This window comes from Caloenas nicobarica, chromosome 2 (assembly GCF_036013445.1).
Source record: "Caloenas nicobarica isolate bCalNic1 chromosome 2, bCalNic1.hap1, whole genome shotgun sequence".
NCBI lineage: Eukaryota > Metazoa > Chordata > Aves > Columbiformes > Columbidae > Caloenas > Caloenas nicobarica.
The window spans coordinates 19,126,885-19,153,403 of record NC_088246.1 but is presented as its reverse complement, the minus strand read 5'-3'; the positions used below and the strand labels follow the sequence as shown (position 1 = coordinate 19,153,403).

At 38.8% G+C, this 26,519-nt stretch overlaps 1 protein-coding gene across 4 annotated transcripts in view; it reads right to left on the bottom strand.

Moving 5' to 3' along the window:
• The window catches only part of ARHGAP21 (Rho GTPase activating protein 21), a 118,776-nt gene that overhangs the window by 62,727 nt on the left and 29,530 nt on the right, over nucleotides 1-26,519 (bottom strand). For all 4 annotated transcript variants that reach the window (XM_065628979.1, XM_065628978.1, XM_065628982.1 and 1 more), the window contains one exon: nucleotides 5,793-5,975. In XM_065628979.1, the coding sequence (XP_065485051.1) occupies nucleotides 5,793-5,975 (183 nt within the window). The remainder of the gene's footprint in view (nucleotides 1-5,792; nucleotides 5,976-26,519) is intronic.

The window sequence follows — 26,519 nt, the reverse complement described above, 5'->3', positions numbered from 1 at the left end:
AAAGACAAATCACTATGTTTTTCATATTAAATATTTTCAAAGCAATTGCATATTTATCTGCACAAACTATTCAAGACAAGAAGACTTGAAGAAAGAGAGGGAGTAAGACCTGCATATGAACACTATATAAGGATGAGACAAGTCTCTCCTAGGTTAAATACGTTTCTTGTGAGACACACAAAAGTTCCGCTGGAACTTTGTAAGATACTATAGAAAGATAACTTCAAGGAAGGTAAAAAAACCAAAAAACCAAACCAAACAAACAAAAAAACACACAAAAAACCCCCAACAAGCAAACAACAAAAAACCCCACAAACAAACAAACACACACCAACAAAACAAACACACACACAAAAAAAGCCCAAAACAAAACAAAAACCCAAACACACACAAATAAACACCACTCCCCACACACAGAAGAAACCCCTCCCAACCCAAGGTTAACACAGATCTGGAACTCATTCTAGTTTTACAAAGCCATGATAATTATCATTACCACCCAAACTCTGGGAGCAGCGAACAGTATATGCGTAATCTGGATGGCCCTGTCTGCTCTATACTTCAGCAAAAATACCACACCAGTAGACAAGTGCTGTCAGAATTTATCATTATATGTCTTGAAGTCCTATTAACAGCCAGTTGGTTTTGAACTATGATCACCCAAAAGAACAGCAGCGAAGAATTAGACAAGGCTAACATCTGCATGTCTCTAGTCTCCATCCAATCTGTCAATTGAAAAAACATCTTTAGGACTTTGAATATTAGAGCTTATAGTCTGGAAAATGTGGGTCTCATGTAGGGGAGGCTACCTGGTTTGAGGCTATAAAACAAAAAAATTATGGAAGTGAAAAGTTAACTAATATAGAATTGCCATCTTTTATGAAACACTGCAGTGGGTTTGTCAGTTCATCACTGAGTATGCAGAGCTCTGTTATAAAGAGACAGCTGCAAAACATTAGTTCTTCATGGCGCCAAGCCAATGAGCTCAGGCCTTGAAAAACAGAACACTTTATAACGCAAATGTTTTGGAATTAGCTTTCCCTCCTACATTTACCTCTTACACGTTGCGAGATCTTATCCTTAGGTATGGCAGCAACATATAATAATATTTTCTTCTATACTTGCTTCTTAGACTGACAGAACTTGGAGAATGAACTTCATACGCCAAAACAGGCATGTTGCTAACTAACAAGCTCTAATAAACATCTTTTGTTAAAAGCACAATTTAGCATAGGCTTTTTGCAATGCTAGCTTAAGGAATCTTCCGCAGACTCACTATTCACTTTCTTAAGTGAAAGGAAGCATGGGAAGCTAGGAGGATACACAATGGGTTATTCCTGAATGTGCAGCTATTCCTAGTTTAGTGTGTGGCCCCAAACAAGCACAGCCAAGTACTTTTGCCAAATGAGATGTGTTAAACTGCAATCTCAGGTTCACAAGATCATCTTTCACACTGTCCTTCACACAGGGCTGTCACTCCCAAAAGACCTACCAAACAATACTTTCTTCCATAACCTTTCCCTATCATAATGTTTATAAATTAGTTAATTAATAACAATCACAATGAGAAAGAGTCCCTTGATTTGTAGCTAATTAGCTGTTTTGTGCAGGAACCATGTAAAGATACTAGAACTTAGCACAATATCCTGAATTTGACCTACACCTGCAGTACTATTTACACACTGAATGTTACATAAAATAAATATAATATAAAAATATAAATACATTAAATATACTAGTATTAATTATTAAAATACACAGAGATACTTACCTGAATTAATTATAAACAAACATGTTCAGTCATTTAAAGGACTGCATGAAAGGGCTATTTTCCAGTAAGACGTAAATGGAGAAAACAAAGCTTTATGGATGCCCCTCATGTGCAGTTATGCAGCTGTCACCTTGTCACGAGGCTATCAAGTTTTACTCTTGCAACTCACCCTGCTTATTCAGATGATGCACAAGCACAATTCACATCTAAGGCAGGTGAACCACTGCGCCAGCTGGAGCACTGGTCGTGCTTATCTGACCAGGAACTGTAGTTTCACACTGATGACAGGGGAAGTCTATAAAAGGCAGACATCAACTTTGTACATGTAAGGGTAGAAATACCTGCAGCTAGAGTTCACCAAACCCTCAGGTTTTGAACAGTTTGTTCTTTTCAAGAAAAAAAAAAATCAGTAGTATCGTTAAAAATAAAAGTTTCACACTGTTGAGTTTTTCTAATTAGCACTGAAACAAAAGAAATCTTTGCTGAAGCTCTGCAACATTTAGAGACATGCATGAGATGGACCAGATAGATAGAACTTCATATGCTTGACGGTACACTGGACTTTGCTTCTGCACAACTGACCCTCATTCTGTTAAACTGGTGCTTTGCACTTGCTGAGTAACAGGAGGAGAAGCCTCACAGCTCCTCCCTTATTGAACAGCAAGGGTAAGGTGTGTCTCCAGTCTGTGAAATACTGAGAGAAGGTGCAACCCCCAAAACAAACCAACCAAACAAAACCACAAACAAATAAAAAACCCAATAACAACTGAAGTTAACTCAAGGCAGATACTATTAGGTGTTAATATATTAAAGACAAGTGTATTTTGGGACTCACAGTCAGTCAGAGCTTTGAGGCAGATCTGCCTACACCTCTTCCTTGTAGCAAGCTCTTCAGGACAACTGAACAAACAGAACGGCTTTTCAACTGAACAAAGGTTTTATTAGACTAACAACTATAACACTTCTTAAATTTAGATAAGAACCCAACACCTCAAACACATCTAGGCAGAGAAGAGATTATTAAAGATTCTTGTAAAATCCTTTGGGGTGGAATTCTTTGCTTCCAAGAAAGTTCATCTCAGTACCTGTCCAAGTTGCAGCCTTCTCCAGCCCATAGGAAGCTTTTCTTGCCATTCCCATGGATTATCCTGCTGTGCCGTGATCTTCACCCTACCCTGTAGCCTACAAGCATTATGTTCTCTGTCCCAGCAATGCCCAGCGTTCAGCCCATGTGAGGAATCTTGTCCTCTTCTCCCCAAAGAATTCCATCTGACCTGTCAACAGATTTTTCAATACCTACAAACTGCAAGCAACCGGGAGCAGAACTTATAATGGCGAAATTTTCACTAGGTATTTCTGTATTAGAACAAAGAATGGGTATTAAAAAAAAAAATCACAAAGAATGTGGAAAGATTAATTGAAGGAAAGCTCTTTCAGATGTTTTTTTTCTCTTTACTGCCTCTACCAGTTTATGTTGACTTGCATTAAGATTCTGAGATCTTGAAATCTCTAGAGATCTGGAGATCTTGAAAGCAATCAAACAAGCCAGAATGCAAAGCCTTCCTTGGGGTAAAAGACGACCTCTGTGACAGCATCAGGTTGACATTTGTGATAACATAAGGACAGTGGCTATGAGAAACTAGTATTGGATTCAGTAACTCCAGCTGTTACGTCAATGGCATCTTTTAAGTTCTACTTGCCAGAGGCAAGTAACTTTCTGTGTTTTCAGGTGTGAAGGAGGGACAAGGCTACTACAAGATTCAACATAGTCAGAAAACCAAATCCTCATTACCACTATTATATTACCACTAAGGTGTGCAAAAGGAAAAATCTCCCCCATTCCAAGGCCCTTGCAATTTTCATCAATGAGGAACAGCAGTGGAATGATACTTGAGCTTAGAATCAATGACAGAGGCTGCAGTTAGCTGGTAACCAATATGAACTTTGGTCAGATAAGAACAGCATAGAATCACATTTGCCTCATATTAGAATCAAGCTGACAACATGTGAATTTCATTCTTTGCATAACTTGGGTTCACAGACTTCTTTAAAAGCCACTTTGTGAACACCCAGGAGTAATAATTTTGAAGATCTCTTCCTACTATCTCATGGACATTAAAAAGAATAAGTGAGAATATAACAGTTCAGGTTAATTTACAGAAGTAGTGATCAAATGAACCTTACCATCCTTAGAGGTAATTGAATCCCTGACAAAAGGTATTACAAGTATCCAATAACCTTGTTATTTCCTTTCCAAAAACCAGACAGGAATGGGAATAAGTTAACAAGATTCTGACATATCAGAGGAGAAACAGAATGAAACAGGATGAGACCTCTCTTGCAGAAAAAGAGGCAGGTTGAACTTTAAGACACTCTAAGATTTACAGGTATCAGGCTCACTACATAATGCTAGGGTCTCTCTTTGAAACTGTCTGAAGTGAATGAGAAGGGATAGGCTAACATGTCTTTTTTTTCTTTTTTATATTTATGCCCTTCCTTGTGCCTGTCTCCTTCTGTATGCAAAAAGGGTATTGTCCTCAGAGAGATCTAGTGACACATTCAGGAAAGAAAAACTATCCTGTCACTTCTTAGTTAAGGAGATTCATTCTGCTCAGGCTGTTTATTTTCACTCTCAACCTGAACAGGGGTTGTCGTTGGGAGGTGCTAACAAGCGCACATAATTTGTTCTGCTCAGCTGAGTCTTCCCCACCCTCCTTCCTCTGTTTCACATTGGAATTCAAACAGAGATTGCTCTTGGCTGACTGTCTATAACCTGTGTTAAAGGACAGAAATGTTGGGATCACCTGATCCTGCTAATAGTCTCACAGTTAGCTTCAGCGACTCCATGTCAAGAGGAAAAAAATAGGGCACTTAAGTGCAGGCTGAATAGCTGAAGTTAACTGGGAAAACGTGCCGACTTTCTCCCGCAGTGCTTTTTCTACTTCAAAATCAATCTTATAGCCACCAATGACATGAAAAAAAGCTAACTTCAACAAAATGCTTCTGCAGGGTCACAACTCAATTAGCTATCTAGAAAGAGTGGGGAGCTCCGATACCCATTCCCTACCTCAGTAAGAATCTATTATTTTGCCCAACTGGAAAAGTGAAACTGAGAGGTGGCATGGATTATGACAATTCACATACTTGATTACTTTAAAATGAGCAAATGTTATTTGAACTCACTAGGAAAAACACTTTCTCGATGTTCAAATTTGTATCAATATTAAATGGACTTTTTCGCAACACCAGGTACTATAGCGACTTTCAAAAGGTTCAGTCACATAGGAGAATACTTAACACCCCCTGATCAAGGCAGACCAATTATTAATGGCTACCTGACATTTAGAACTACTTGTTTTAAACAAAAAACTGTACAATATTTTAACACTTTATATTTAAGAAAGTTGTCCTTTAACATATGCCTGTATTATTTGTCTCTTGACTAACAGGGAATTGCAGATTATTCTTCTTTTCAGCAGAAAAAACATAACAGAGAAACACAGCCTGTCTTTCTCAAAATAATTTCACAATACTTAGTTAGGAACTATGGTAAACTGATGTTTTCCCAGGCTATTGTATCAGTATGATGGTATGACAAATTTCACAGGGGGAGCTGTCAAACAAACCAACCAACCACAACAAAAAAAGAAAACTCCAAGCCTGTTATCCTTAAAGTCTACACTTTTAAAAGGTGTACAGATTAACAGCACTGGCTTTGGGTAAAAAAATTCTGTACTGAGAAGTATTTCCATATTCTGCAATAACCACTGGATTTAGCCACAGCAACAAGTATTTTTAATTCAGGTGAGCTTCTACTCAGTCAATTCCTCTGTCTTGGAACAGACCAGTGCAAGGCTATCAAACGATGTAATTAAGTGAGCCCACACAACTCACACACACACGGGATCTTTCATCTGTGTAAGACATACATACATACATTTGCTTTCAAGCAAACTGGATTTTTGACCATAAAAAGTATAATACAACTATATGTAAGTGATTCACCATCAATTTCACTTACTTTAAAAGAAAACTGAACTGCAGATTCTGGAGGGTAAACTATGAAGTGTCTTAAGGTGAAGCCAAAACCCTGAGATGTCCTCCTTAGCTTGACAGTTTTGGGCCCAGGCCAAGAGAAAGTTTCTTCTTCCTCAGATGGTGATATAACTTCACTCTGCTCTTTTCCATCTTTATTTTTTGATGCCTAAAATAAAAGAGACACATATAGAATTTATAATTTAGATTAAAAAAATCCAAACAAACAAACCAACCCTCACACACACACAAAAAACCCACCACCAAAGCATTCCTGTGCACTTGAAAATATAATTTCTCCCCCTCATAACTAAAAGAACTTGATGATCACTAACATTTTCAAAATAAATTTGTATTGTAAAGTAGCATCCTGTACAGCATTATGCTTCTGGTCACATCACATACAGAATTATTCTTAAATTTTAAATGAAGTTAGATATTAAGGAGGGCAATGTACAACAGCAAAAGGCTCAAATTAACCACAAGAAATATACACAGCTTGCATGTTTTATTTGCTTCCTACTTTATTTTGATACAAACACGAGGATGCTTTGTGCCTTCTGAGACCCCATTTCTGGGTGCACATAGCTCACGCACATATGTACAAAACCAGCTCCTCTTTTCCTTACTTATAATACAGGCATGGTTTTCTCAACTAGCATCTCCTCACTTAAAACCACCACAACAGAAGTGAAGAACATATGCAATTGGTTTGGCTTCTTCAGCAAGACATACTTTTCCTCTAGTCATATCTTTGACCTCATCTTTGTTTTTTATGCTCTTAGCTACATTGTCTGATGTTTCAGTATGCAAATTCTAAATACACAAGTAAAAAGGTTTAATTTCCTTTTCCAGTCCTACTGCAATCCCTCATGTCATGCAGAAATAAAACATCTTGGTTTTTTTCTTAAGGATAACTTTATATTCCTGGGACTAAAGCATCATATTATTATAAAATATGTATCTTCTCAGCTTTATATGAAATCTGCCATTTCAATTTTCAGAGTGCCACACCACACACAGATTTTCAAATCAAAGGCAGAAGACATACAAAGCAAGCACGCAAAACCCCATGACCCTCCTCTAAATATTCCAGTTCAATGATGCGTGAAATAAATTTAGATACCAGAGCCTATGGCCTATTCAAAGGGTATTCAAACAGAAATAATAGTCTTCTTGTCCTTCTGTAGCTCTGCCGCTGTGGTTCAGCAACCGGCTGATACGTGTCAGAATTTACTGCTCGGTTTTGTCCCTGGGCTGCTCCAAAATAACCCCTTTTACTTCAAGCCTTGTAGCTGGGATCTGGAGCTGCAGTGCTTAACAGCAAGGTGGACCCAGCCAACTCCAATCAATATCTATAGAGAAGACAAAGCATTTCTACTTCAACCACACTGACAGCAACGTGTATTACCATAAGGAAAACGTTGCAGCTGTGCAGCAAGATAGTTAACCCACCAGAACAACATTCTGAATTCAGATATGTAGAACACAACATGTTCCTACACACGTTCGTCCTCAGAAATCCACATCCTGGTATGTGCAACAGGGAGAACAAGGAAATATCAGCCAGTGCTTCAAAGACCAGCCACCCTACCTCCAACAACCTCTTCTTCATCAAGGAAAAACATACAAATGGAGAAGGGTCTTGGTGCCACAACCAAGCCAGGAAAAGGAACCACTTCTGGAACCAGAAAATGCAAAGAACCCAGCACAACTCGACAGGACTCTGCTCCTCTGAAAAGCCTGGAAGGATTATCAGCAGATTTCGGAAAGAACAATAAATACAAGGGACTTGATCTCAGCCTAGTCTGTCCTCATCTATGATCTTCATTGATGTTTTAAATTGTCAGTGTGAAACTGAAAACACTGTGCAATTAGATGACGAAGGAATGAAAAATTAGTGAGAACTGTAGAACTGCCAAGATTAATGGCTTTAACCTAAAGTTCAAGTGATGCAGAGATTAAGGTAAAAATTACATAATCCTTTAGCCCAGGAGTGTCAAACTCACTTTCACCAGGGGCCACATCGGCCTCACGGTTGCCTTCAAAGGGCCGAACATAACTACTACATTTATATAGTCCTAAAATTACGTTCGACCCTTTGAAGGCAACCGTGAGGCCGATGTGGCCCCTGGTGAAAGTGAGTTTGACACCCCTGGTTTAGACTAAGGATGGGGTTTGTTATTGAGGTGCTCCCCACCAATCTCTTCAGCTTCCGAACATGACAGCATTTTTTTCAGTTCTGCACAAATAAATGTTCCTTCTCAGTCTTTCAATCTCATGACATGAGCAGAAACCAGAGCCAGTAAGAACGTTTAGATCCTAGTAAACTGGCAAAAGAAACAGCTCCTAATAAAAAAATTTCACTGGCCTCTGAAAAATGACAGTGATTTCCTCTATTAAGTGACGGGCAGTAATCCACCTAGTTAACATTCCCTTGCAGCCTTTTGTTTCTCCTCTCATTTTTTTATAGGCAACACTTGATACAGAAGTTTTGAACAATCGTAAACAACTGTGTCACACAAGGTCAAAAAATTTTAATAAGCAAATACCTATCATTACAGACATGTAACAGCAAGCTTAAACGTAGCACTGAAAAACAGACGTCTACACTACGCTTGAACAGAAGCCTACACTATACTTGAATCTTTTTTCTGACAAAAATCTCCTTAATTAACCAAATATAATTTTAGTATGTATAACAACTGATCATTGAAGGTTACATATAGTTATATACTGTAACCTCAGCTCAAAATCCAGCCATACAGAACTTCACCAGGTCTGAGAAGTGGAAGATGCAGCACTTGACTGTAGCAAGGAAAAAACCTCTAGTTTCCTTGTAATTTCACATAAACTTTTATCATTAATGGAAGTGGCTGAAGTAGCAGCTGTTCATAAACAACAGTACTCCCCAGTCAAACCATCGTTACTGGAAAGAGCATGCCAGAAGTGAAAGGTTATCTTCATGCCACACTTGGACCCCCTGTGAGGTCTGCCAACAGGGCAACAGAAAAAGCCAATATTAATAATAAATGTAAAACATGTTCAGTAATGGAAACTTTCAGCCACCACTATGAACAAGAAAGAATCTGAATTACAAAGAAAAGAGTCAACATCTGTTGAGTCACCCTGTGACATTTCCAAACACAGCACACCCACCGGAATATCACTTGCCAGAGAAGGCTTTAAAAAAACGAACAAGTGAAGTTTTCAAAAACACAAACAAGGATGCAAGACAGCAAGCAAGAAACAGATGATGTTTAGCATAGGCAAGAATATGCTATGGAAGGCAGAGTTCCTCCATGGTTTTCCTTGCAAGTCAAAAGTGATAGTAATCGAGTTACGAATACATAAATATCTCATGTCCCTAAGGTGATTCATCTTTAGGGTAGATTCGTTTGCATTTCAAGAGAATGGAAAATGAATGCTAGATTTTATTTAAAAATCAAATAAAACAAAGATTATTATGCCACATTCCTTTCTGAAGATCTGTATGTTTGTTCCTCTACAGATTCCATGCTCAAAGTCAGAATGCATACAATCAAGTTCAAGGCCTGAAGAATCCCAGGCTACTAAAAATGATTCAAGCATCACCTCCCTCAGGATTTCTTCATACGAGGTTTCTGCACAAAGTATCTCAAAGCATCATTTCCTGTTATATGCAATTACAAAGACACATAACAGATGCTTAAGTGTACTGTAAAATGCAAACTGGTTTGAATGAATATTGTATTTAACCCTTTTTTCTGAGCCATTAAAGCATCCATGAAAAATCAGATGGCACTTTAAAGAACTACATGAATCACTAGGAACTTAACACACAGTAACAGAATTATGTAAAATCAGTAAATAACACTGATGTTTGTAAATGATACTATTTACAAATAAAAGTAAATCTCAAATCAGTAATTTCCCATTATATCAGTCTAAAAAAAGGTGAACATACCCAACTTGCATGCTCTGCAACACCCCTCTCATTTTTCAGCTTCTGAACAATTTACAGAGAGACATATAGAGGATGCTAAAAATCCTTAAGTGACACTTACGTAACTGCAATAGCAGCTATCAATAAACTGTCATCTTGACTATCTAAACATATAAATAGGTATACTCCGAGTTCTGAATACTATTTTCATAGATGAATAATAGAGAACACAAGACATAACTGAAATATCGCACTATAAATCCCTAAAAAAGTCATTGAAGACTTTTTAAAGTTGGTGCAAGTAATCAATTTTCATTTGTATTTCATCTTTGTGTTTAGTACACAAGTTCAAAATTACTTCTCAAGACACTTAGGACTGGCATCCAGATTTACACTACACTGTTTTTTAAACCTTTTTGGTTTTTTACCATATAGAAACTTCATAAATAGATTATGTAAGTAGAAGTCTCATTGTGTGTTACCCAAACTACATTTTCTGGAGCCTAAATCTGTATTAAAGAGAGGAAAGAAAAAACAAAACAAACAAACCAACCAAACCACTACACCACCACAACACACAACAACAAAACTCCACCAGACCAAATAGGTCAACACGAGCATGAAGACAATCTGTGCTAATCAGGGTCTGCTTCAGCCCCATTTAGCGCTAATGTACCAAGAAATGGGATACCTGAAATAGCAATTCTGCTAGAGGGATATATACTGAAGAGAAAATGGACTGATGTCACCCTATTTTACTGATTCGACAGCCATCATGTATTTTTTTTAAGTCACTACTGACATAAGCCAGAGGCAAAAAGGATCTTGACTATTGTTATTAATCCCCAAAATCACCCCAAGACAGGAACAGGATATTCCAAACGCTATAATAAATGTGGGGCTCATTTGAAAATAAGTGATATTTCTTGATAATTTCTTTTAATTTCAGATAATTTCTTTTCCCTAGTTTTTGTACCCAAATAGCCATCACCTAGGTAACTGCCCTGATAAATCTGCAATTTCAGATTAAAAAAAAAAACAAACACCACACCACAACTTTGCTAACACTATTATTTTGTGAGATAAAGTATAACGTCCTTTAAGAAGGTAACAGTGAAAGAAAAGGTCCTTTCTTACTAAGGCTACAGAAGAAAAATAAACTGCCAATATGGGCCACAAAGCACTTATCTACAGAACAACAGCAGGTTTCACTGCAAGTCAGGCTTTGTTTCTTTAATAATCAGATGACTTTCAAATAAAGATATAACAAGCCCATTTAATGTCAACCATACTTCAAATCAACTTCAAATCGCTTTGCTAGAAGCTGACAAAAAGTCAAATGAAGCAATAACAAATATATCCCTTAACAAATACTTCTACTTTTTTTGGTCCATCTGTCTGATCAGCAATGATGAAGCAAAGAAATGTACCACGCCTAGAAGAGAACACATCCCCTTGACCCCTGCAATTTCCTCCTGTGGTCACAGGCCTGCACACAAGTGAACACAGGGAGAGTAAAATACAATGTACTGGAGAAAACATGGTTCCCTAGTCCTCCAACATGATAGAAAACAAACACAAATCCTCCAAAACACACTACTCTTCCATGCTCTTAAAACATGTAATACTTCCTCTGAAACACCTCAGACAGTCAGAACTTTAAGACAGCCAGAGAAGAGGTTATACAACCTTTGAGATGTGTTATCTCCATCCTCATTTGCAGTACAGGATGGTATAGCCAGCACCCAGATAAAGCCAGACAATGTTTGATTTTAGTGGCACATCGCAAGTAGAATCAGGCACACAAGGTGCAAAATGAGTCTCTTCCTTTCAGTTCTCCTCAAGCTCACAAATCAAAGATTTCACAGGAGATAGATCACATTTATAAAGATAAATACTATGATCACACACTGAAACACTCTCAAGACAGATAAGACATTTCCAATGTCTTTAAATCAGACTGGCACCTACAAATACCATCTTACACAGAAGTAAGCCATTCCCAGTCAAAGAAAAGTATTACTAACACAAAGGTGACACCTTAAGCAAATCCATCCTCCAGGTATCCAGGACACAGCTTTGTCCTCAAAGCAAACATTTAAATGAGTTCCATCACCTTCAGCCTCAGCAACATGTTCATCTCTTACTGAAAAAAATCCCTGCAAAGAGATAAGAAAGAATAATGGAATGCAGAAAACCCAACACCTACATAACAATTTTAGGTCTCCACGTCAAATATCCACTTGTTCAAACTTCTGACTTTTATACACAACAAAATGTTGTGGTCTTTCCATGAATAGGCAGGAAGGATGTTGTGGAGGACAGAAATTCAGGCAGGCGGGATAACATGGCAGTATATGTACTGGCAGTCTTTCCTCAGAGAACTCTTACATCATTTTCCGTCCTCGCAAGGTAGCTACAAGGTGTAACCATCAGTACCACCAAACCCACACTGGTGGTCAGAAATTAGTCTCCCAAACTGGTGGGATAAACGGAAACCTACAAAAATTCTAGATGTATCACCTTAGATGCTAGTTGACATTATTAAAAAAAAAAAAACACCACAACCCACAAAAAACCAAATAAAAAAACCAAAACACACACACGCACACCAAAAAAACAAAAAAACCCCCCAAACAAACAAAAAACCCCCCACCAAAATCAAACAAAAAACAAACAAACAAAAAACAAACAAACAAACCAAAACCAAAACACACCACACCACAAACCACACAATAAAAAGGGCACCTAGAATTTGCCAAAAGGAAGGGGGGGGCACCCTGAAAAAAACATCAATTAAATATTTAACAGCTAAACGTATTAGACTTGATAAGAAACTTTAAGTCAAATTCCAAAGGCATCAGGTGTTTGCAGCAGTACATGCATAATACCAGTCACTCAAAGTTGTCCCTTCTTTACTAACTCCAAAATTAGCCTGTATGGTTTATTAACAAATCATCCCAAACATTTCAGTATTTTGAGTGCCAACCTGGAGCATTCATTTTTGCATGCTGCCACAAAGTGCCCTTCACACTAAACAAGCAACAAGGTTAAAAACATATATATAATTACTAATCACTCTTTAATTTATGTACAGATTTAAGCTCAGGGCAGATATATAATAAACATGAATTAACTACATCTATATACATGCTCTATCAACTCCACTGGACATTATACAGCCTTGAGGATGTAAAGACATCTGTATGCAAAGCCTTCGCCTTAAATAATGCTTTTTCAAAAAATAATTCTGCTTTCAGAGTCTACCAATGTAATTTGACTCTCTTGTTATCTATTCTCCTTTAAAACTAAATTCTCATCATGTTCAAACCCTGCCATTAAGCATTCCTGCGATTTCTAATTTAATCAGAAAGCACATCTTTTCTGGCTACATTTAGAAATATGAACATTACTTGGGCATAGCTAAGTGTAATCACCTCTTGTTCATGTCAAACTCAACTTTACTAAGTAGAAATAAATCACTATAATGATAAAAATAAACATTTCCCCCATCCAATAATGAGTTTGACTATCAGTATACAGCTTACGTGCAATACAAATTCACAGTACAATACATACAACACAATGATACATACAATATATTTATGTAATTGCTGACATTTACTATGTGCTAACATGTACATTTTATTAACAGCACTTCACTAAAATTAGACGTGACCATAATGCAGCAGCTCGGAGTGCAAGTAGTTCAGGATGAATGAGTCTGTCTACAGAGTGCCACTATAAGAGCACACCCTGAACAGAAAATTCAGGCAGTTTGAGACATGGAGGAAGCAGAGAAGAGGAAAGTGTTTCCTACCCCAGAACAGCCCTAAGTATTCCTCCATTCTTTTGCCATTGATCATACCCAACACACCATGCTGGACCTACTGACTGACAGCAACACCCTCAGAGTACGAGACAGAATTATCCATCTCCTGTCCACTTCAGTGCTATATATCTGCAGGAAGGGCTCGGTTGCCCAAGGCTAGTAACTGCTGAGCCTGTTTTCAGCAGTAATCAAGAGGAGGCTGCCTTGCCACGAAGCACCTGAAACTGGAAATGAAGATGTAAACAAGCCCTCAAAGCTCAAAAGATCAAACAGCTGCAGAACCGCTCTCACCACAAGAGAAAGACGAGATGCGGAGATAAATGAAGCATGAATCCTCACACATACAACGATCAATAGACGGCATTCACAGAGACAGATATCACTGGTCCAGTCAGGGCCCCTCTCTGGGGCCATTGCTAAGAGAAGACAACAGTTTGCTTTTTGAATGGGAAGGCGCAGTTCTTCCATGCAGCAGCTCTTAATGAAGGCAGGGGTGAATTACAGATCAGTCTCCAGAGGAAGACTTCTCTAACTCCAAAACTCAGGGAAAGTGTCAGCTCTCAGAGTTGCCAGGGCTCCCATTCACCTCTGAAGGGGTAGGTATGCCTATGTGAAGTGCAGGATATTTGCTGAGACTTCTCAACACTAACATTTCTCTTGATTTGCAGCAGAGGGGCTTTCAGTAACTGGAAAAAATAAAGGTAAACAAACCGAAGAACTCAACTAGGTCTCCACAACGAGATCCAAATCCTTTATGACTCCAGATAGAAAGTTACTACAATGAATGGTTTCAATACCAAACAACAGTGAAACAGAAATAAATTATTAGTGATTGTCACAAGACTTAGGGCAAGGATGGGCAACGTCATTTCTCATGTTTGCTGCTCGGCTGGGTTGTGCAGGAGGGCTCTAAGCAGCCAGCAGCAGCAGTGAGGAGGTCTCTGAGCAGCTCGCCCGCACTCAGCTCCCTGATGGATCTTGCTGATGGCCATAACCAGCCGAGACATTTTGGAGCAAGGGCGAGGCAATAAAGATGTGAATGTCACTCCATGGAGTGACCACAGACCTTGGTGTTTCCCTCACAGCAGACCTCTTTTTATCATTTCAATGCACTGTTAGAGCACTAAGGCCATATGGTCACAGCAACATGTCCTTTTGGGGGGACCAGCCGAAGTTAATTTAGGTATTTGCTAGGAGATGGTCCTGGCAGCAAACCTACCACTTTCTTTTAGGAGTGTGAGCCCCACCCAGACAGAATACAAGCCCGGAATATGATTTTAATTCAATTACGAAGGCAGCAGCTGCCTGCCCACAGCAGAGATCAGTGAGGACACCAACGCAGACTTTGAAACGCATCGCATAACTGAATAACCCAATTCAATAAAATACATAAATGATGCCCTCAAATCAAGCCCAGGTAAGGAGAAAGGCTTAACGGAGTGATGCAGGACTACTCCAAATGTACAAAGTGAGAAATCCACAACCTTTCCACAGCCAGGTGTCTGTGCCAGCACGGCAGATGGCTGCAGGCCCAGGGAAGGAGGCGAGCATCACTGCCATGCACCAGGCAGGCTACAGAGCTGGCTTGGGGGTGGGAGGAGAAGGACGGACAGAAACGTGTTTCTGTGTACTTTTATAACTACTAGTATAGTAAACACAATCATTCAAAAGGAGAAATGGTATTTTCAAGATAAAGGATTTCAGTTCTCAAAAAGGTCAAGGCGCACGAAGAAAATAAACAATAAAACAATAAACAATAAAAACCTCCACACATGCAGTTTATTGCACAGCTTAAACTTTCCTTACTGTGCTCCTCTGTTCATGAAAGGCTGCTTTGTAAAGCACGGCAGTTAGTGCTCATGTCAGCCTCATCACTACTCCAGATGATCTGAAAAGCAAAGCTGATGGATATCTACAGCAATCTTTACTTTCCTTCCTCACATTAAAACACTCACAAATTTATATTGCATTTTTCCCTCTGAACTCAAATACAGAAAAGCAAGAAGGGTTAGAGGAAGCCTGTACCTGAAAAATTCCATCTTCTTGATCTGAAATCAAGTTCCTCCATTACAACACAAATAACTAGCTTTACACCGGCAAACCACTCAAGGATTTGGTGACATGAGAGTCTGAAAAAGGATTCTCTCAAAAATGTCACTTCTGTGTGTGTTCAACTGAAATTTGTTCAGTTTCCCTGGCTCTGGATTAAACACTGTGACACCAATTGGCTCTAAACAGAGCCTAGCTGGACATACTTGCTTGACTGAAAGGAGCATGCAGCTTCTCAGGCCAGGTGAGATCAGAAAGAGTTGTTCTTCTTTGAAGCAGGGAGAATCCTGACCTACTAAGTCTGGCTGGACTTAAAATAGCTTCTTTTACACAGAGCAAGTTCTGGTTTTCTTATATGGTAGTTCTGCTGCCTGGACTTTTTGCACTATGCTCTTAACTTCACCAAGAGCAAGATCAGGTCTGGCATGATCAGGCCTGCGCTCCACAGCTCAGACAGACTTCTCCAGCATGAGCCCCTAATCCCCAAATTATCCAGATGTATACATAAACCAGCTTATCAGATCTCCCCTTTAAATACCAGCTAATAGCAAGTTTAGCATACTTCAAATCATTACAATGATCCTGATCTACCATACGAATATCTGTATTTTTACACACATACATACAAAAAGTATACTATTTTGTGCGTGTGTGCATAGATGCACATCTATTTGTAGCAGCTTGTCTACATCCAAATGCTGTACTACTTTACCAAGATTCTTTTCAAAGCTAATTAAGTGCACTTCAGTTTAGATCATGCCGTATACTTCCACAAAGTAGCAGCCAATTTCAAGCAACAACACCAAGAAAGAGCAAAAAGTATAAGGACTTCATAGGACAGAGATGCAAATTATTTGCACCATATGTTTTTATCTTGCATTTACTATTTACAATAAAAACCACACAGTTCATAGTATTAAATTTAGTCAGAAAAACATTAAAAACAAAAAGAAATCAAGAGCTTCCTTGTTTTCTTATAGGCTCATTAGCAAGAGCCTCCCCTCTTAACAGCTACATCCTTAAACTGGAAGAAAGGAAACATCTGCAGGGCTGGTAGCATAACAGCAAAATGTCATGTGATCTTAATTTAGCTAAATTGAAGCTTTTCCTTCTCTGCTTGTTCTGTCGTTGCTTATTAAGAATAGGAAATGCTTTGTCCTCACCTTACAGTCTAATCTGGAAATATCTGAGATAGGAGACAAGAAAGCACACTTCTGCCCCTCGGCATTGAAGCACTGTTTGAGGTTACCCCATGCTTGATAAAAGAACCTTCTCAGCAGTCTAACAGAAGTGATAAATAGTGGTTTGCACAGTCACTGCCTGTCAAGGGCTGCCTTACATTGCTTCTTTCAGCCCATGGGAACTTTTTGATAGACCCAGGAATAGAAGCCACCCCATGACCCACTCTGCTTCCTACAAATAGGGAGAGAACAATAAGAAACACGGCCAATGTACCCCACCTAAGTACACTACCGCAAAAACAGGAGTGAGTTTCAATGAAACTGCTCTTTTGCTTTCTAGAATAACATGGACTTTATCAAGCACACAACACACCAGATAACTTCTATTACACTTTCACCAGACTACTATATAATAACATACCTATTTACACATGCAAGATAGCTTTGCAGAAGCCATTAAGAAAAACAAGATCACCACACAGTGTAAAGCCGGACCTGCACAGACTTCATTTCAATAACCAGATGCACCATGGTTTTAAACTAATGTCAGCTCTGAAACGACCTGCTCATTTCCTCCAGTTCATATTGTTTCTCTCCTCTGTAGCCAGAGGCTATATCTTGGTTCAAAACATTATAAACTCTGCAAGTGACATAGTTTAAGTTGGCCAAACCATCCAAGAGAGCACCTGTTTTTCCACAGCCTCTTTGTCCCTACAGCAAAACTCTGTGTTTGGACTGGGCTACTCCATGATGTAGCTACAATGCTGAGTAGGGGCTTTACTTTGTGGATTCAGCAGTGGGACACAAATATCTACATTCGATAGAGAGCACATGCAATATGTATGAGGCTGATCTTCTCTTATTGAAGCTACTGAACTGTTCAACGTAAACAGAATATGCTCATTCCTCTTCTAATAACAAGAAAATAAAATCGTTTAGGGACTAGCCACAGCACTTCATCTGCATAAACGCACCATTGTACCTGCTGATAATTCAAGCTGTTCAGATCATTCAGTTCTGCAATACTGCAGCTTTACTTAAGATTTTATTTCATGAACAACAGAAATGTCTCTGACCTGCCCGAAGCCAAAAGGAAGCCTTTCGAAGATTATGGAATTGACCCTCAACATCCAAATCCAAACTATCACCCTAAAAACATTGTTATTGCAAGTGAGTTGTTATTCCAGAGTCTTGACTCTGCCAAGGATTTACCTGGACACATGGGGAGATTTTTAAAAACAACTGACTTAAGAACCATGCATTTCAAGACTAAAGTTCTTAAGAAGTTTAACACAGAGAACATGGCTCAGAACACCACAAAATGCTTATGTGTCAAGATTCTTTACATATCCATACACATAGCTTCCCTCCTCAAAAAAACCCTCTAAATATACAGCTTGAGCTACTCGGTGTTAAAGCTTTCTAATACGGACACTATTAATAAACTCCTGCAGACAAACTCACAACTTAAATATAACCCATGTTTCAAGATACTTAATTTGAACATACTATATAATGTGCAAATTAATGCACTGTAAGTTAAATTATTTCAAACCCCTAAATTTATAATCTATTGTGCATGTACGGAGAAAGAAAAGCAGCTTTTTCAGTGAAGAACTGCATTTACAAAGATAGAATGCGCAGGAAGATTCTTAAAAAGGACTGTGAAGTCATTAACCTGAAAAAAAAAAATCTTAAGTCTTTATGCCCAGAGATGAGATATCTCTAAGAGGATAAAGAGGAGAAAGTTGTCTACAGGATTTTCAGTTTAGCTGCAAATCCAGAAGCTTTTGAACACTGACTTATGAAGTGATCATACATGATCTGCGTATTTCCTCACAGTTTGCATTGAGTATGTCAGCAAGAATGACTGATTCAGATTACTAAATCTGCATTTGTATCTCTGTCTAGAGACTGGGGTGTGGAAAGAGAGGAAATCTATTTTAACACAAATCTATTTGCTTATTTAAGAACTACTTGTCTTTGCATGCCTATTACTATGGCTGGAATTGCTCACTGTTGTCGAGTTACTTCCCTGTACTTCTGAACATTACAAGATGTTTCTCCAGAAATGTGAATTCCCACAGTGAGTAAAGCCACCAGCTATTTCCTGCAATGATTTTACACCTTTTACTCAATAAAACTGAAAACATCACACCCTGCAGTGCTATGAGACAAGATTTTTATCATATTCTTCCCCTCCGCAAGGCAGCAGATAAACAGAAATAAGAGCACGATAAGATAACATAAATATCACATTTCAAAACCGTTATCAGCTGTAAATATCTCAGAAAGAATGCAGCCACCTTTGTCATTTCATCCTCCAAGTGACACATTTGGAAGACTGAAAAGCTTTTTTTGGTGTTATCGGAGATTGGCCGAAGGAAGAGGAATAGCTGCAGTGCAGCAGCTGCTGCAGTACTGCTGCACTCTGAGGCCTGCACTGCAACAGCTCATTCCCACACGCTGCCTCACAGAAAATACAGCCTGCAATAATGGACTCAAGTTAAAAAAAAAAAAAAAAACAGAGAAATAAGACATCTCGAGTGCTATAATGTCACAACATAGTAACTTACTTCCACATACATCATTATAGTCTTTGATGAGAAGGTCCCTCCCAGTCCAACAACTTCAATGGTCAAGCCCGTCCTGTGCAATGAAATTTGACCAACTAAAATTTATAGAACTTTGCAGAATACCTGTCTCTGTCTGAGAAACCCAAGATTCAAGTATTTACACAGCTGAAATAACATTATTGTTACTTTTAGAGGTTAGGATGCAGCAATATGATAAAAAACAGAAGGGAGCTGTTGTTCAGCAAAGAACCAACGAGAACAGCACATGAGAAGATGTGCACTCCTCAAACTGATTGAAGCCTGGTCAGAGCACAGCGGTGACCTACACTCTCTTGGTACGAGGACAACTCACATTCAACTTCTTGTCTGCTGTTCCCTACCTAACACTTGAAAGCAAGGCATTTGTGATGCAAGAATAAATAAATAAATACTAAACAAAACACATCATCTACTTTATATTATCTACCAGAAATTCTTCCAACCATCTGAAGAAGTGGTATTTACTGTTTTAGACATACTTGCTCTAATATATTCCACCTTGGCCACAAGATAAATAGACGTCCCAAGCATCTCAAGAGTTTACCTGTGCACTGAAGGCTGATAAATGGTGTCCTTACAAGGACAGAGGGGGTAGCTCCTTCTGCATCATACTGAAGATGTTATGTTACCAAGTAAACATATTACTTAGCACTTCCACACATTTGTTGAAGAAGAACTCTTACTTGGATGAGAGGTAGTATGCTAAGTTATGATTCTCAGACTACAACTCCATAAATGCCAGACTATCAAAGGGACATTCTCTCTTGGTTTTTTTTGGTAAGTAAAAACATAAAAATTCCTTGTTAACCAAGACCAGACTGTATTAATAACAGCATTAATCATCTTTGATACTGTTCAGGTATTCTATGTAATTAAAGACACAAATCTGCACATAAATCTATTTACAGTGGTCTCCCACAGTATACAAACTTTTTACCTGCTACTTCCCATTAATCCTACATTTACAACCATGCTGAAGTTCTAAATTGCCCATAAGACTCCCACACTTGAATCTATCCCATGTCCCATGGGACAACAGTCACAGACAACACAAAAAAAGAAGCAAGACACTTCTGTACTTTGCAATAACTTATTTTAATAAAGATTAGAAAACAGATAATGAAGCTGTACATAAAAAAAAGAGTGAAAGAAGAAAAATTGCAATAAATTTGGTTTATTTTGTACTCTTTGATTACTGTGAGAGCAGAAGGCTGCAGAGTGACTATTCACAGATCACCACATGATAGCCATCAGTCCCACTCAAGGTTTGGACTAAAAACTGTAATTCACTGACATCAACAGAACTACACTGATTTACATCATCTCATGATTTGATTTTAGAGTTTTCTGTTTTAGTACAAAACACTGCATATCCTTCGAAATTCTAATACACACAACAGTTTGCTGTATCAGAGTGCAGAAGGGTAACTGTCTCCAGTCATTGTAACTTTCATGCTGCACTGTGGAAGTACTTTTTGTAAAACCTAAATTATCATGATGGACAGGTGAAAATATTCCTGCCTCTTTCATACCTGTTCACTTCCTGTTTAAAAAAACCAAACTTTGGGAAGTGTGTGCCAGGTGAGGGAGCAGTCAGTAAAAACAAAAGAAATCCTGAGAATGACTCTGTAACCTGATCTGAGACATTATTAGTAACACATACAGACAATTAAGTTTGTATTTTCTTCTTGAATATATATTTCTGATGAATCTTCAGAGGATAACCTGTTTTCCTATAAGGCACACCTTCAACTCAGATCTCAGATCACAAGCAGTAATTCATCCCCCGATGTTTTACTGGGGTCAGGATAGATGGTAATTGCCAAAAAAGCTGCATGACTTCTACAATTCAAGGATACCATGAGCCAAACCAGAGTTGTGCTTTGGGGTTACACTTGAGAAAGAGCTGTTGGTCTCAAGACTTCAGAGGTCACCCATGTGCTTTCTCACCAGCAGCCTCCTTGGACACCGCCAGGTGGAGAATGTGGAAGCAACACAGACCAGCCAGCATCACCCTCCAGGCCTGACAGCGCCCACTGCTGCCACAGCATGCCAGTGCAGTGGGACGAGGGGAGCTGCACTGGAATGTCCCAGAAATGAACTTCCAGCTTCATTTCAAAGAAAAATAGCAGCAGCAGCTCCTTAAAATGTATAGTGTACAGAGACTTCAGTTAAGAAAAAAAACCAACACCAAACACAACAATTGCACGTTCTACTTGAATAATAAAAATTAGAAAGATCAAACAGTTCAGTAAGATTTCTACCTCAAGCATGCAAGTAATTTGAAGTATATTGGTCTAAGGCTTGTTTTTTCTTTCCAGTTTGGTCATTTTTGGTGGGTTTTTTTTGGTGGTTGTTGTTGTTGTGGTTTGGGGTTTTTGGTGGGTTTTTTTTTTTTGGGGGGGAGGTGGGAGGTTTTGTTGTTGTTTGGTTGGTTGTTTTGGTTTTTTGGCTTTTTTTTCCCTCAAAAAACAATTCCCCTTTTCCTTCTCCCTAGTTATATCAAACTCATTTTGAAACTTCATGGGATTGCCCACATCACAAGCCAAGCCTTTTATTACATCTTGATTTCTGAAGTATAGGAAGCACCTGTCATGTTGAATTTGCCTATACAGGCGAATTCTTACATATATGTAAGCAAACACTGAAAACTAAGACTCTAAGAGAATGCCTCACATCTCCTCTGATTTTTCAAATTCAGCAGAAATGACTTCTTTAACCCATAACATTAAGAAGATGACTCAAAAACCCCAGACATCGTGAATCAGCTTTTGCATGATTAAAACAACAACAACAACAAAGCCCCACACACACCAAACACAAGCAAAACACCGACACATGGCACGTATTTTACTGATTAAGAAGTTTCAGTACACACATGACATACAGGGGTTGTTTGTATTTTAAATGACATTGTTTCAAAGGGCTTCTATGTATGGCTGCAATATTTTTAATTGCCTGCCTCTAGTTACTGTACTGAAACTGCAACTTTCTAAGTGCTTTACCTTCCCCTTATACCACAGAAGAATAAATTTTCTTCAGTGACTGACTGAATGGTATATGAGAAATACAGGTAATACCTAGAGTACCTTGAAAATGGTATTCCAACTGCATAGCACTATTTTAAATACTTTTGTAAGTTAATTCTATTTTAAAACATTTCCATTCAAAATCCAGGCAGGTTGAGGTTCCCCTCCCCCACCCACCCCCTCCAGTTCTGCAGTAAGTCAGTCAATTAGATTTAAATCTGTCCATATTAAGAACTGAATAACATCCTGTGGTAATTTATTTTATCCTGTATGTTAAACAAAACATGTAGCAATCTCCCCTCTCACTATTTTTTTCATATTCATAATAAAATATTTTGAAATATCCACGATGTTTGAATCCTTTTAAAGCAGAACAGCAAATCAGCTTTATATTTACTAACAATGCAGTTTATCCTGACATATCTCCCTCTTCCTGTATGCGACATTTATCTTTTTGTGCAATTCATGAAGTAAAACCCCTCAAAGCTGAAGACTCTAAGAGAACATTCAGAAGTACTCAAAGTGTTAAAAAAAAGGGCAATTATATAGTCAAAGCATGCTTTGTATGCTTATTAACTCTAGAAAACTCCTTAGTAAATGGCAACATTTCTAATACTGCATCCTCAATAGGATTGGGGGTGTGGAGAAGAGATCAGAGCCTTTTTTTTTTTTTTCCCCTTATACTAGATTATACAATCATTTAAAAATATGTAAGGATAAGCAAACAACAAACCTGATCGCTCCAGGCACAATACAGGTTACATATGAAACTCCATTTGTGATTGATCACGCAGTCCAGGATCCTGAGCTGGGCCATGCTCTGGCACAGGCTGCTGCTGTGCTCTGACTCAGCCCGCAGACAGGAGCTCTGCAGCAATGACATCCAGGAACAAGGACCTTCCTTCCTCCCCAGCCTCCCTTCCCATCCCAACTACGTGTCAACTCAACAAGATAAACTGCGTGACATTCTTCAGAATAATACTTCCGAAGCTGCCAAATTATGCATTCTTGAGGAACAAACCAAAAAAAAACCCCACACCACCACAACAACAAAAAAAACACGAACATGCTAGGAAATCTCACTAAAGCAAATACAGAAAGGTGCTCTCAAACTGCATTTGTTCTTCCCTTCCCCCCCTTAATATCTGCTGCTGCTGCAACCAGTCTGAATATCAACAATTTAATGTAATAATTCATATTATATGAATGTTAAACTTGCTTAGGCACAGTTGTGATGATGGCTTCTGTGTTTTTCATGAGATCCAAAAGCTTAGGGTCCCTATTTTAAACATAGCACAATATGAGCAAATTTTCAAAGTCAGGAGGACTTCATAGCTTTCATAAAAATTACATGGGTTCACCTACTTCAGGTTCTTAAATGAGATGCCCCTTTGAACCTATAGAGTACTGCTAGCACTGCACAGAAATGCAGTCTGCCGTTTGTAATGAAGGACGACAGCCCTGTCAATACGGAAATGGAAAATGCAATATCAGAGGGACCCAGAGAAACTGCAGAAATACTGGAAAAGTTTTTCTTCCTATATGTATCCCTTTTTTTGCAATCTGCAACCACCCACCCTATTTCAGCATGCATCTCACATGTGTCTGGACTGCCTGCTTTGTATCCCCCCCATTCAAAGGTGTGATTCAGAAAATACAGGAAATGTGTTTCCACAGAAACATATACATTTTATTTGGTGATTACATGAACTATTAGACTAGCCACAGAAAAACTTAAACACCACAATTAACTAACAAATGCTTCAGAAACAGACAACACTTTATCTACCAGTTGTGGCTCAAAATAATTTAGAACTAGAACGTGTTATTTCTTGGAAATGTACTTGAGATCCCAAGCATCTCTCTACTGACAGAAGAAGGAACCCAAACCTTCTGACCTGAAGCCAAGGAACAAGCAGAGACAGCCCTGCATAAAACAGGCCTCAGGGACCCCCCATTCCCAGGGTCAGTTGCTCCTTCAGTAAGAGATGGATAACACAGGAGATGGGACATGCGTGAGAAGGGCAGCCTTCTGTTTGCATCAGCACTCAGGTTCTGCCTCAAGGAAGAACATCTGTGAGATGCAAAGACTTTTCTATCTCGAGAAAGTAGAGAGGAACCGCTACAGGAACAGGTGGCTAATTCACCCTTTGGTTCAGTAACAGCAAAGTACTTCAAATGTGAAAGAAAATCTGTGCTATAAGAACAGCCGGGAAATAAAACAAACTTGCACATGGGGTCAAACAAATGGTGTGGCCAAATAGCAGCTTTTAACTTTGAAAGAGTTATAGAAATAAGGCCTTGTTTGTTTTAGCCAGACCAACCAAAAATCTATTCCTAATTTCTCATCCCAAGGGCGCAGGGAATTAATGCCAGAGTCCAAGCCAACCTCTTCCCTTCTCACCAAAACAAGCAGCCTGCAAACTTTCAAGACATAGTTGTGTACAACACATCTACTCTGGTTCATTTTAAGGTGTACACAGAGATTCTTATTATCCTTACAACACCTAATAAGAAAGAAAGGAGAAGTGTAGTATTAACGCAACATGGCACAAAACAAATGTGGCCTCACAAAATGCACTTAAAGGGATTAAAGACCTCAAGATATTAAAGCAATAAAATCTCCTCGTCCAAGTCAAATGGTCTGCGCTGAAGCAGACTGTGCTGACAAGGGGCTAGAAGAAACGTCCTGCTTAGCAACTATTACTAGGTGGAACAGATAAACTTCCTCACACAGACATTGTAACTATCCAAGCTTGGGAAATCTTGGAGAGGGAGAATGTTTGGGAAGGTCTTACGGAGCAAGGGGGTTACTGCAGAGCTGCTGGAGGAGAGTGAGGCAGAGAAGTCTCCAGGACAGCAACGCTGGAAGGAGCCGGGATGCTGGCAGAGCACGTGGGGCAGCTACACAGGCTGGGAAAGCAGCCTCTGCACTGAGCTGGGCTGCGGAAAAACACTGTCAGCAACTAAATAAGGTGGAGAGAAGAAGGGAAAGGAGATCTGGAAAATTATGATGGCTGTTCTGTACCAAAACCAACATCAACGAGGTTCTTCTTAAACAGTATGCTGGTACAGTTCTGCAGTGATCAGTTTCAATTATCTGCTTTAAGATCCAATATTTATTCCTTATGAAGTACTCAAACTCCAAATAAAGTATTCAACATAGTATATTAAAAGTCTTGTACTGTACAGTATGGTATTAAAAAAAAAAAAGGTCAGTTAAACCTCAGAATCAGATTTGTGCAACACCTCCCATAAAATCAGCAGTGACTATTAACCTGTTACTTTCTGGCATTCATTTTCAAATCTGTTTTAAGGAAATTCTAAAACAATTTTTTTCCCCTCCAATCTGGCCAGTGCTTATGTGCCACTGCAATTCATGCAAAAGTGTCTAAATACTGCAGATAAAAACATCAATAACACAGAGCACTAGGAAAACATTTTCAGAAACAGTCAGTATTGGCCTGACAGCTGCCACCAAAACTCAGTATCAAAATGCTTGCAGGTATAGAATAGGCATAGAATGAGGTGAGGACCAACAGGCATGGAACAAGCTATGGACCAAAGTTTCTGTAAGCTTGAGTCTTTACTGAAGGAGGAGGTCAGAAACTGCTGCAAGAGCAGCACCTTCAGCAGGAAATTGCAGTTACTGCTTAAAACTGACTCTTTCTCAAAATTTTCCTCCAAAACAGTCTGTGTACTTGTAAATTTGACCTGTCACTACTGAAAACTGTTCCTGATAACCTGCAGCTAAGCCTGACAATTGCTTGCTCATTTACAAAGAGACAACCTTCTTCCTTGTACAAGGTTAAATAAAATTTCACTAGTTTAGCACTCCTCTGTTCTAACCTTCATTTCTTTATGGTTAACATGTTGTTTGGAAGACCTTTTTCATTTCTCCTAATCATGGTTAACTATGCTTAAGAGATTCTGCTTAGAAGATTCTTGTGCAAGTGCACAAGAATTGATGGAGCCTCCTTAAAGTGGGCATACAACAAACAGGGGCCTTCCCCTTTGCCTTGAACACTCAATTTGCTAATGCCTTCCTTAAAAGAAAAGTTCATTGCAAAAATAAAACCAAA